The 12,786-nt window shown below is 45.1% G+C and overlaps 1 protein-coding gene across 8 annotated transcripts in view; it reads left to right on the top strand.

Moving 5' to 3' along the window:
* Positions 1–2,402: 2,402 nt before the first annotated feature.
* RNF111 (ring finger protein 111) overlaps positions 2,403–12,786 on the top strand; it is a 49,784-nt gene continuing 39,400 nt past the window's right edge. For 3 of the 8 annotated variants that reach the window (XM_083712553.1, XM_083712552.1, XM_083712550.1), the window contains exon 1: positions 4,043–4,350. Coding sequence is in view for 4 of the 8 variants with exons in the window: in XM_083712548.1 (XP_083568674.1) it covers positions 2,481–2,673 (193 nt within the window). In the remaining 4 variants the exon portion in view is untranslated. Of the gene's footprint in view, positions 2,674–4,035; positions 4,351–12,786 lie in introns of those variants that run through there. The other 5 variants (XM_083712549.1, XM_083712546.1, XM_083712548.1 and 2 more) reach the window with 4 other exon arrangements.

Below are 12,786 nucleotides of genomic sequence, written 5' to 3'. Positions count from 1 at the left end.
TATACATTTTAACTCCTTTTTTTAAAAGCAAAAATAAATTAAAATATCACTGTTATAAAAACCACTAACAAGAAAGTATATATTATTTATTCTTCTACATGATAATGTAGATTTTAATAGGTGTCTAAATAATTCCTATCCAGATATGTTTTTAATGGCAATTATTTGTATTTGATCTCCAGCTGATGTACAACTTTAAAGTGGGGACCCATTTCTTAATTTTTTATCATATGTTTGTATGGTGGTAGAACTGCTGTCACCTTAGAACAGGCCATGACCCAGTAGTAGGCCTTAATCCACATCTGAAAACCAAGTAATTTAATCCCAGTTATTTGTTAACAATATTCATTTCGCTTTGAAGATAATTTTGATGAAGCTTGCATTTTTTATATCAATTGTAATCAAGACAACATGAAAGAGAGGCGATAGTGATTAGGAATATACTGCACCTTATTATTATAGGAGGATTTTAAAAGGGCCAATTGTTGATATGCATATAGTCTTTTCTTTATGAAAAATCTCCTGCTTGTGTGATAGCAGATTGGCTGAGCCATTGTAATTTTCATAGGTGATAATTATTTCTATAAACCATAATAGTGACAAGGCTTGCAATTAAAATATAATCAGTGTTATGATGCTGTATGATTATGTACTAATACATTGTGTAAGTGAATTAATACTTGTTTAGTAAATCTAAACAACTTTTCAACAACCTGGTTTGGTTTATAGACTTTAGGGTGGATTGCACAAAGGGAAAACAATGACAACAATCAATATTAAAATCAGTTTAACTGTCAAATCACTGCATTCTGTGCACAGGCAAAAAGACACGTTTTCAGCTGGGACCTAAAACAAAGCAAAGTTTGTGCCAACTGAATTTCTAAGGAGGAGAGGAGTGTGTTCAGTGTATCTGAAGAAGTGTGCATGCACACGAAAGCTCATACCAAGAACTAACTTAGTTGGTCTTTAAGGTGCTACTGGAAGGATTTTTTTTTGTTTTAACCATAATGATGATGATGATGATATTTATACCATCACTCTGAGCGGCTTCCAACATCTATAGAGACATAACAAAACATTAAACATGTAAAAACTTCCCTATACTGTACAAGGCTGCATTCAGATGTCTTCTTAAAGTTGTATAGTTACTTCCTTGGCTCAGGGGTCGCATGACTCCATACCCTTCAACATTTCTCCAATGAAAATAGGGATATCCTAAGAAAAGTAGGACATTTTGGGATCAAATCAGAAACCAGGATGGCTTCTGAAATTCCAGGACTGTCCCTGGGAAATAGGGACACTTGAAGGGTCTGGTGTTCCATAACTGGGGTGCTACAGGTGAGATGGGTCACTCTGGAAGATGGCTCCTTGCACTTTCCCTTACTGATGGCCCTACGAGGAAAACCTCCCCAGCTCAGCACTGCTAAGATACAGCAAAGGGCGCGCTTGCAAATATTCCTTGAACTGCCACCTTGGCTAAAGAACCCTTGGGTTCACTTCAGAGCACCTGAAGGAGGCAGTAGCCGAAACCTTTTGCTGTAAGAATTGTGTGTGTGTGTGTATACACAAATGCACACACAAATACTAAAGGTAAAGGTAAAGGTACCCCTGCCCGTACGGGCCAGTCTTGACAGACTCTGGGGTTGTGCGCCCATCTCACTTAAGAGGCCAGGGGCCAGCGCTGTCCGGAGACACTTCCGGGTCACGTGGCCAGCGTGACATCGCTGCTCTGGCCAGAGCCGCACACGGAAACGCCGTTTACCTTCCCGCTGGTAAGCGGTCCCTATTTATCTACTTGCACCCGGAGGTGCTTTCAAACTGCTAGGTTGGCAGGTGCTGGGACCGAGCAGCGGGAGCGCACCTCGCCGCAGGGATTCGAACCGCCGACCTTTCGATCTGGGAAGTCCTAGGCGCTGAGGCTTTAACCCACAGCGCCACCTGTGTCCCCACACAAATACTACATATGTTTTAACAATCTTCCAAATAAATGTGAACTACATTGCCAAAAACAACCCCCTTTTGTTTACTCCTGAAGTGGAAATCCTTAAAAACAAGAGATTGTTAAAGAATTTGAGTGAAAGAGAATTTAGGAGAGAGAAAATTAAGTGTGCATTGAAAGGGAACTTAGGAACCACAGTGGGGGGACCGGAAGTCACATTAGAATTAGTAAAGGATGAACTTAATTTTGTGTCTTTCTTTTTGGTATGCAAGGAGTGTTACTTTTGGATTTTTTTTGTTGATAGTTATATACTGTTTGATCTGTTTTTCTGTTTTGTTATGGGTTTGTTTAAAAAAGAACAACCAATAAAGCATTTTTTAAAAAAAACAAAAAAACCTAAAGTGGAAATCCTAACTCCAGTTCCTGAGAGTAACCCCCTCTAAATTCACTAGTGCTTCAGAGCTGACGTGGGGTGGGAATTAGGGTTGTTAAGGAAGGCTGCGCATTTTTCTCAGTATGCACAGTTGGATGAGCTGTTGTCATGGTTTGTTCTGTGCGGGGGTTGGAAGAACTCGGTTCCCCGGACATGCAACGAACTACAACGCCCAGGATTCTTCTGGGGAAAGCTGGCAGTTCAAGTGGCGCAGATTTCGGACTCCTCTCCGCAGGTTTAGCTGTGCCCAACTCCATGGAGCCGTGTGCGAAAAGGCTACGCAGTCGGGGGGAAAGCTTCGGTACGTGGGGATAATGGAAGTGCAGGTTATTAAGTTCGCTAGCTCCGAAATTAATAGTTAAAATAGTTTCTACACGTCCCTCTTTCCCCCTGTACGGGCCCACTTTCGATTATTTTAATTCCTAAGTTTTGAAACTTGGGGATACTTTCACTTTTCTTTGCCCCCCCCCCCCCGAGGCAGCGCAGGGCTGCAGCCCTCTCGATCCAAATCCCCGAAGGGTTTTGAGGCGTCTTAGAAAATAACATTTCCATTGTGGGGTACGCTTTGTTGACTTGAGAGTCCCACTGAACACGTACACGTGTTTACTTCTAGCATCCAGCTGTCAGAACCTGTCGACTCGACTTAGTTCAGGGGTTCATTTTAAGTCTGCAAATGGCTTCCTCAGCCTGCGCAGAAGGTTCCTGCATTGCAGGGGGTTGGACTAGATGATCCTGGTGGCCCCTTCCATATCTACAATTCTTGGATCGTTTGGGACCGTCCCAACAACCCCGCGAGGTGGGTTAGGTAGCATTACTCCGCCCCGCATCTGGAGGAAAGGCGAGGCTGCTTTGGTCGGGGGAGCTACCAGGGGCTACCAGCAAGACCCATTCATGGACCCAAGGCAGCTCTCTGCTGGGAAGCCGGCTCTGAGAAGCGTGTGGGGCGCCCAGAGTGACGCTACAATGGCCCTTCGCCACCCATTTCGCAGTCCTGCAGCAGCAACGAGGCGCAAACAGGATCCCTTCCTGCAGCCTGATCCTCTGCAGCAAGGCGCTGCGTAGTCCTCCGGCCAGTAGGTGGCGCGCCGCCCATAATGAGGAACAGCGGTGATAGGAGCGGCAGCGGGGGTGGGGAGGGACGTTAGTGCGTCTCTCTGGTGATGACAAAGCGGCTGCAATCTTAACGGCTTTCCCTACAATCACTTCCGGCTCGCTAATGTGCCTCGGCTGGACTCCATGTGCGGGGCGTAGAAAGTGGTGGCAAATACGTTTCGCGTTTATTCAGTCGTTTTAAAAACGCGCACGCAAAAAAAACTAAGGTGTGCATTCATTCCGCTGCTTCATGTTTGCTCGAGGAGAGCGTGGCCTTCCGCCTGCGGGCGCAGGTTTGCTGATGAAATAAGGATCTTGTAAGGATTCCCTTTTGTTTTAACTCATTAAAATAAACAAGACCACCACCCTTTAACTAGGCTTATTTAAAACTAAACAAAAAAAAAACCAACCCCACCAACCACCCCTCCCTGTCTTTCCCCGCCCTGCACCCGCACGTGGAGTCGCCCATCGCACTCCCGAAGTGCGCGCTGCGAGGAGAGCCCCGCACCCTCTTTAGGCAGCTGCCCGGTGGCGCTTGGCGGCTTGGCCGTAAAGCGCCGCCGAGTGTCGTGTTTTTGCGTCCGCGGAGGGAGAGAGAGGGGGAAAGGGAGAGGGAGGGAGCGGCTGGCAGAGGAGAAGAAGAAGCAGAAGAAGGAGACGAGGGAGGTGGCGGCGGCGGCGGCAGGAGAAGCAGGACCGGGGGGCGGGGGCCGCGCAGCACAGCCAACTGCCCCCGCTCGGGGTTGCGCCCTCGGCCCCGAACCGGGGAGGGAAGGAGGGGACCGGGCGAGAGGAAGGACGTCGCGCCGAGAGAACCGTGAGGAGGGTCCGGCGCCAGCTGGGCCGGGCTAGGCCGCTTCGCCCTCGCCCCCCTCAGCGCCCTCAGGTACGCGCTGGAGGCTTCCGTGGGCCCCGGGAGTGGGAGGAGGGCCAAAGGCCGCCCTGCGTGTGGGGCTCCGCTGGCCCGGGGCTGCCCGCCGCCGCCTCCGCTCGCTTCCTCCCGCTTCACGGCGGAAGGGAAGGTGGGAGACCGCAGAGGAATAGGCGGCGGTGGGCTGAGGGCCCCGACTGGTGCAGCGCCGTCCGCCTTCCCGGCAGATCTCTGTCCCGAGAGGCGTACAGTTTGGGTTGGTTGGGTGGGGGAGACGGAAGGGTGGCAGCTTCCCGCAGCGTGAGAGCTTGTGGGGTGGGAGGGAAGGCAAAATATGGGCAGCTCGGGCTTGGCCGGCCTCTTGCGCCTCGCTTTCCTCCTCCCCGCGCTGGGCCTGTGCGATCTTGGATAAAGAAATGGAATTATTATTGGTAATCACTATGCCCTGGTCCAGCACCCCCGAGGGTCTGGTGAACGTCGGCGATATGAGTAAAAAACACTGCAAGTGCCTGCATTGAGAAGTTAATAATCTAAATTTAGACTCTTTTACTGCATGTGTTGGAGGGGCGTGGAAAGAGGGGGAGGTGTAAGGGCCACAGCAGCCCCTCCCCTTCCAGCACCTTAAGGGGGTGGAAGCTTGAAGTGGTGGGTGAAGAAACGAAATGCAGCTTTAGAAATGGGTCCTGGATTGTTGTCTTTTATGTCCTTTCCATAATGACGTGTGATGATCGATTAATTAATAATACAGCACCATCGGTGCACATGGCTCTTTATATGGGAACCCAAACAAAAGGCAGCCTTTACAGCTAGAATGTGGTTGGAATGGGGAGATGAGTTGCAAAGGTAACAGAATATGATGGCATAAAAAGGTGGCAAGAGGGAATCTGCTTGAAAGTGGCTGAAGCAAACAAAACATGCATGCAGCTCAATTCTGTGCAGGTTTACTTATGAAAATACCTGTTGGAAGTCACTTGTTTCTGAGTGTGTAGGGGATCACTATATAAGGCTATTAGTCTTTCATTCATTCAAACGAATGAGTATGTTTAGCAGGATAAATGCCTCTCTTCAGTTGACATTTCTCCTTGATCAGAAGCATTTATTTTTTATTTAATAAAAAAAATATTCAAAAGTTTCAATACAGCATTGGATATATCCCCTCCATGTATTTTGTTGTAATGTTCATGAAATGAAGCACTCAGAAGAATTCTTTTAAAGTGTTAATTCTATCATGCAACAACAAGCTATCACTCCGCTTTGGAACACATTTTTAAAAGAAAAACTTGATTAGTTTTCAGATACCTTTTAACTGAATAACTTTCTAAAGAAATGCCTGAAGTAGCTGATATTATAGTTTGAAATCTTGTTTATTCTGTTATATTTTACTCCAAGAAGACACATTTATCTGAAATAGAACCCCATAAGGCAGACATGTATGTACAAAACATTTTTTAAATGTGATCCCATTGAGATACCAATATGAAATTTTGCAGGTAGCTCTAAGAAATATTAAATACAATTTTTGGAATTTTTTAATCATATTGATTTTAATCACCTTTTAAAATTTACAATTTTGTAACTTTAAAATTTAAAGTAAGCCTATCATGTGACATATCACATTAAAGCCTATGAGTTTTGAAGAGATTTTAAAGGTTTTTGTGTAGTCCCACAAGGCCAAAATTGCTGTTTTTTGAAATTTCAAACCCTCATAACTCAAAAACAGGATGAGATTTAAAAAAAAGATTTAAACTTAGTTTTGATCATTCAACAAGTGTACAAAATATGACAAAAATTGGATGACATGAGAGGAAAAAATGCATCAATTGATATGGAATGACCCAAGGGCAAAACGTAGGGTGATCACTTGCTGTATGCTATCCCTAGAGAAAATATGCCCAAGGTGCCTTAATGTGGATTCATTATCTCTTAACACACTTTCAACACAGCCCCTTTTATTTCTGTCACATGTTCAGAGTGGACTCTCCCCCCCTACCTAAGTGTTTGCTTGTGAATGGTATGGATTCTGAAACAGAGTAGGGATGTGGCATTGGACTTCAGATGAATGGACAGTAAAAGCTTAAGTATATGGCCCTGATGTGAAGAGAGTCTGAGGAAAAGGAGAAGAGGATTTGTGACTTGGGGAGGTTGTATGGGGTTCTAGTAGGACTAAGATGGAAGACCATATTTGCAGTGGTTGAAGATTGCTCTGCAATTTGTTTTAAGGTTTTTTTGTACCATGGTTGGCAGACTAAATTAACAAACCAAATGTTGTTCACAATTTGTCTGCAGCTTGGAGAGGAGTGAAGTACTCTTGTGACCTGGAGTCCTTATTTTATCAATGTGTAGCCCTTCTATTAATGCTTGAAATTTGATTTGAACAAATGGCAATGGCCCTACCCTGCTGAATCTGAGCTGGTCTGGGGTGGGTCAGTGCCTGGACTACATGGAAAGCCTCAACTTCAGCATGGGAACAGGGCGGGAATCAGAAATCTAAATGCAGTAGGACAGGGAGAGGATAAGAGCATTTCAATCTTAACTCCTCCCCTCTCAAAATAAAATATCTGGTGGTATCTTTGTACATTGTCAAAGGCCATGTAGCAAGTTGGATTATGTGGCAACTCTGAACCTTGGCAAGCTTTGTTGTCCTCCCAGGGTATATATTTTGTGGAATCACTTGTTAACTGTACTGTGAAATCTGTTTACCAGGCAGGTTGCAGGTAAATTTAATGTAAATCGAGGTTCAACTTTTACATGTGATTGGGGGAGTGAAGGTGGTGAGAAGATTATGGAGGGCAAAAGTACAATAGCTAGCATTGTGTTTATATACACAACATATACCGTATATGCATAGAGTGGGATGAGAGAACTACAGTGTCTGGTTGTGGATCTGCTGTTAGTTAAACACACTTTGGCTATATGCCAACTGGTCTGTCCTGAAATGGTGGGTCACAGTGGTGAGGAAATCATGTTAACAAGGACTTAATGTATTGTGTCTCTCTTTACAGAGTTGAGTGGGGTGTCATTCATGTGAATGAATCTCCCAAGTTGTAAGCTTCCCCCCTCCCCGGGTTACATGATAGTCTAGTTGTATCTTGCACATGATATTAAGAGATCCGCTGATGCTAACTGGAATGGCTGGTGGCGATCCGCTTCTCCCCACACCACTAACACCCCAGGATCCTAAGGGATCCATAGCAGGAGATATACGACTGTAGACCAGCCTTCCACTGTCCAGATGTTTTGGCTCACAGAATGGTCATGCTTGTTAGGGCTGAGTGAAGTTGTTGTTGTTATATATTTTTTATACCCGACCTTTTCCCCTGTAGCCCAAAATATTTAGGGAAGGCTGGTATAATTTGTACAGGAGTGTTCAAAATTAGCCAGGTGCCAGGTATGTTTTGCGACTGGCACAGATCCAGTTGTGACCAGGTGGAAATCTCTGGATGGCGGCTGGGGAAAGCAAAAAGTCACTTAGAGAAGGATCTGAAATATGTCATTGAAGCTTGACTTTGTTTTTTTCTGGATTGTTTTATTTGATGTTTTGATGTGTTGTAAATGGCTTTGAGATTTGGTCTTTAAAACATAAAGTGGTGTAGAAATGAAAGGAATGATGATGATAATGAAGTCCACTGCAAAACAAAAACAAATGAACAAAAACGGCACCTAGCCATTCCATTGTGGCAACCATAACCCAGGTTTAAGGTGCCATTTGGTGGTATTTATCTATCTCATAATTTCTAACACTGTTGCAGTGCTACTAACTACTGTAATCCTGGTGATATATGAGCAGCTCTCTCCAATGTGAACTGATGAGGATTGCTGTGGTGCTTGGTCTTCAGTACATTAATGAAAGTACTTGTTAATATACCACTCTGAATACTGCTACTATTAGAATGGCAGTAGGGGAGAAACAACTGGGGTAGCAGTGAGACCAGAAAATTGGGCTGTCCTTAAAAAATATATTTTTTTAATTTCAAAATTGTGCATGCCACATTTCTACCAGAGTTGACATGGCAAGTCTTCTAAAAACAGCAGTATAATAGAAACATAACACAGAAAAGCAAAACGGATTATCCATGAATACTAATAAAAGCATCAGTTGGATAGCAGCCAACACACCAACCTAGCCAACACACCAACCTGAAACAGAAAGAAAGGCAATAGGAAGGGGGGGGGTGGCAAACCATTAAAACTGTTTTTGTGTCTGAATGAGCAGCCAAGATGGCTAACATGGAGCCTCTGATATTGTTGTGATCTGCATTCAATATCCTGAACTTAGCCAGCCATGCAATCATAGGAATGCTGCCAGAAGTCCCAAGCACAGGGATTGTGACTTGCCCACTACAGAGTTTGCAGCAATTGTGAACTCCACCACCCTGATCATAATGTCTCTTACCCAGCAACAAGCTACTATACAGCACAATAGAAGCACCAATTACTGTGGTGCTAGTCAGTAACAATTAGTCCACTTCCCTTCCTCTTCAATATGCCCATTGAGGGTGTAGGAAGCGGGAGCATCAACCTCATCTGTGACGTTAGCACCAATAATGTGAGCAACCTGTGCCACTCCACATGCTTGACTCCAAACTCCCATCAGTCCCAACCAGTATGTGACCATTGGTCAGGGATAATGTGAGTTATAGTCCAGCAACATGTGGGGGATCACGTATTCCCCATCCCTGCTGTAGGCTGATACTCTGAATTGCTGCAATACAAACTATAAAAGTCTGAGTTCAAATGGAAACCCTGGTAGATGCTGCCACTTCTTCCTTATCTTTAACTCTTGTTGTATGCTGATTTCTTCCATACCAGTAGAAAGCTATGTTCCCCAGAGGCTCCTGAAGGACAGCCCTTCCATCTGGGATGACTCTTCCCTCTCACTGGCCTACCAGTGAGAGAGAAGAGTTTTCCCAGATGGAAGGGCTGTCCTTCAGGTGCCTCTGGGAACAGAAATTCACGGTAAGACTTTCCTTTCATTTCTGCTTATTGGTGCCCTTTAAAATAAGCTTTTTAAAAAACGGTAAATCCGTGTCCAGAATAAATTTTCAGAGGTAGTCCCCATCACACAGTGGCATGAATATGCGGTGCCTTCCTAACATACCGTATTTTTCGCTCTATAAGGTGAGTCTTATAGAGCAATAAATACGGTATTTTACACTGCTGTAGAAACTGCTTTTCTATGGGTTCATTCCACAGCACAGCTGTAATACTTGAAGGCTTGGAATTGCATGGCCATTGGCCAGGGCTGATTGCAGGAGTCTTTCCCACACATGTCCTTGCAACTTTATAGATCAGTGGTTTTGGGGCCACCGCCCCCCCTTGGTTCCATAAACTCTGTGTTCCCTACCATATAAACAGTATTATTCAGAATAGCAGTGTGCATGACCCACTAAGGAAGATGAAAACACAATAAAATTCAACACAGTAACAATTAATTGCACATTTATTCAAAATCTAGTTAAAACTAGATCAGTCATTTTGTAGCTCAGGTAGTTCTTTCTCCACTCCCTCAACTTCCTCAATATATCTGAAAATGGATTTCTAATATGGAATTTCTATCAAAAGAACATCCCCCAAATCACTTAGACATATCTTAAACAGCATATCCAAATGGTGACAAAAAGCTTGTAAACATATTGCTCTGCTTTCCTTTGAACCGCATCAGTGAGGCCAAGAGGGGGGTCTTGTCGTTTGGGCAGCCCAGGATCTGCATACATACTGCCCAGGCTTGCATCCCAGAGAGGTCACTTCAGTGCTTACAGTGGTTTGACTTCACCCCCAGAGGCGCACTCCATTGTCTGTCAACAACATCCCACTTTTCTCTTCTAGCTCAGACAGGTTCTAGCTCAGACAGCATGCAACACCTTACATTGCACTTGAATAGAGTTAACTCTGAAGTAAATATAGAGGTGACAGATTTGGCCTTAGTTACCTCCAGCACGCCCCCTGACACCCCCTTGCCTCTTACTGCCCCCCAGGCAATCCCATGCCCTACTAGGGGATGGTACTGTTCTAGAGGTTGCAGCTGTTCTGTGGAATGAATCTCTACGAAGGCATTGCCCATGGAAAGGCCTATAAAGACCCCTTGCTAACAACTGACTTGCAAGTCTGGCTTATGCAATACATCCTGTAGTCTCCAGTGTTAGTTATTTAACTTCGCAGTGTTTTTACTCTCTGCTTTGGCATCCAAAGCATTTTACTCAAAGTAGACCTGAAATTAATGGCACTGACTTCATGTTCATTAATTTCATTGGGTCTATTCTGAGTAAAGCTCAAATACCACCCAGTATCACTACCAGTGTGCATGGTTTGTCATCCGAGACTTTCCTGGGCCTCTGCCACCTCACATCATTGAACGAGTCTCCGGATCTCTGCTGCCCAGTTTGGGAAGGAGTGGGTCATACATTGTTGAACAGAAAGGTCTTTACAATAAGTGGGCAAGAAAGGGGTTTGACCGATATCACTAGGGAGGGAGTTATGCATCTGTACTGCCCCCAGTAAAGGCCCTTTCCCTATTATCTGCCAGTCACATCTTAAACTCCAAAGCTGATATTGGGGCTCAGGTAGGTTTCATACAATTTGGTCCTCTAAAATTGTCATACCAGCACTTTAAATTGGTTGGCCTACCCAGACCATACCTCTCACTGGCCCTGCTCTGTGTCCTCTTTGAGTGCTTTTGCCTGGCTGAAATGTGTCTTTGAACTGTAATGACGCCTCTTGCTTATCTGGATGGAGAAATGAGGGTAGGTGTAGAAACCTCTGACTTTTGCTTGCCTGGAATATAGCATAATGAATAAAGTAGGGAAGATTGGGAGCCATATTTGGTTGGACTCCCATCAGCCCAGCCCGGGATAATGGGAGTTGTAGGTCAGCAAGCATCAGCTGCCCATCCCTGGTATAAAGGGAAGAGCAATGTCCATTGTTCTGCCCACACCCGCTTTTGTGCCCTGCCCACCATTCATATGCAGCAGCTTTCCAGAAGGTTATGCATGAGAGGATGTGGCCTTGGGGCTGAAATAGGTCTCCCACCCATGCTGATAGGAGGGGGCATGATAGAGAGAAGAGAATCTGAGCCTTGGCTGCAGAGTGGAGTATGTTTCTATGTCTGCTTAGGAGAGTTGTCATACCTCATGTAGGATGTTCTCTGGAGTGTCAGGCTCAGTCAGCTCCTGATGTTTAGAAGATTGGGGTGGAGGTATTGGAAAAGGTTCACTGGCTCCTTCAATGGTTTTGGGCTCAATTCAAGACTGTTGGCATTAGCTTACAAAAGCCCCACAGCTCAGGACCAGAATGTCTTGAGGGCCACCTAGTCCTGCATGAACCTTCCACCCTTTGGTCAGGGGTGACCCTTTGGAAATCCCTACCTACTGTGGTCAAGGGTGTGGTGACTCTGTTTTTCAGTGCTTCTGAGGTTTAGGTCCTCAGAATTTGCTAGGGCCAGGTCATAATAGTGCTACTTGCACATCTGCCCATGATTGTGGTGTTCTTAGTTCTGCCTACTCGTTGTGTTGCTTTGATGTCTAGTACAGTGGTCTCCTGCAAACCTAGCAGTTCAAAAGCACGTCAAAGTGCAAGTAGATAGATAGGTACCGCTCCAGCAGGAAGGTAAATGGGGCTGCTCTGCCTCGCCAGAAGCAGCTTAGTCATGCTGGCCACATGACCCGGAAGCTGTACACCAGCTCCCTCGGCCAATAAAGCAAGATGAGCGTCGCAACCCCAGAGTCATCTGCGACTGGACCTAATGGTCAGGAGTCCCTTTACCTTTTCACAGTGGTAAGGGTGGTAGACTAGGACTTGAAATATCAGTGTTTGAATTCCCATTCAGTCATGATGCTTACTGGGTGATTTTGACCTGGCCAATCACCAGGTTGTGAGGGTAAAATGTGGAGTGGGAGAGCCATATACAATGATGCCTTTACCTCCTTTGTGGAAAGATGGATAATAAATTATAAATGATGCAATAATAAGTAATTTTTACATCCCTGCTGCTTAAACATTTATGGTGATGATGTATTTAATATTTGTATTTTTTTAAGTATTGCAATTTTGTGAGCCACCTTAGAAATAATCTGTTGACAAGGTAGAAATGTACAAAATAAAACATAGCAACACCAAGGTTGATTGTGATTCTCCCACTGTTTGTTGACAAAGAAAGTAAGAAGTCACCCTATGTAGGAGTTTGTCCCTCAGCACAGCAGTGCTGCATGCAGAGCCTACAGGCGCCCAAGCCACCATGTCACTCCCAGGAGAGACTCGTGGCTCGGGTGTGGTAAGTGCCGCCCAGTGCCCCCCACCCCCAGCTATTCTTCTGCCTCTGCCTTTCCCTAGTTCCTTTAGTGCTGCTCTTTCTCAAAATGCTTCTCCTTCCTTGCTTGTCTGTAAACAGCCAGGATCATACAGTTTTCCTGGTTGTGTCAAGCAGTGCAATAACCACAACCATCCCTGCCAGTTTTC

Source organism: Podarcis gaigeae, assembly GCF_964106915.1.
Source record: "Podarcis gaigeae genome assembly, chromosome: 14".
Lineage (NCBI taxonomy): Eukaryota > Metazoa > Chordata > Lepidosauria > Squamata > Lacertidae > Podarcis > Podarcis gaigeae.
Note: the sequence above shows the minus strand (reverse complement) of the source record. Positions and strands in the feature narration are given on the sequence as shown.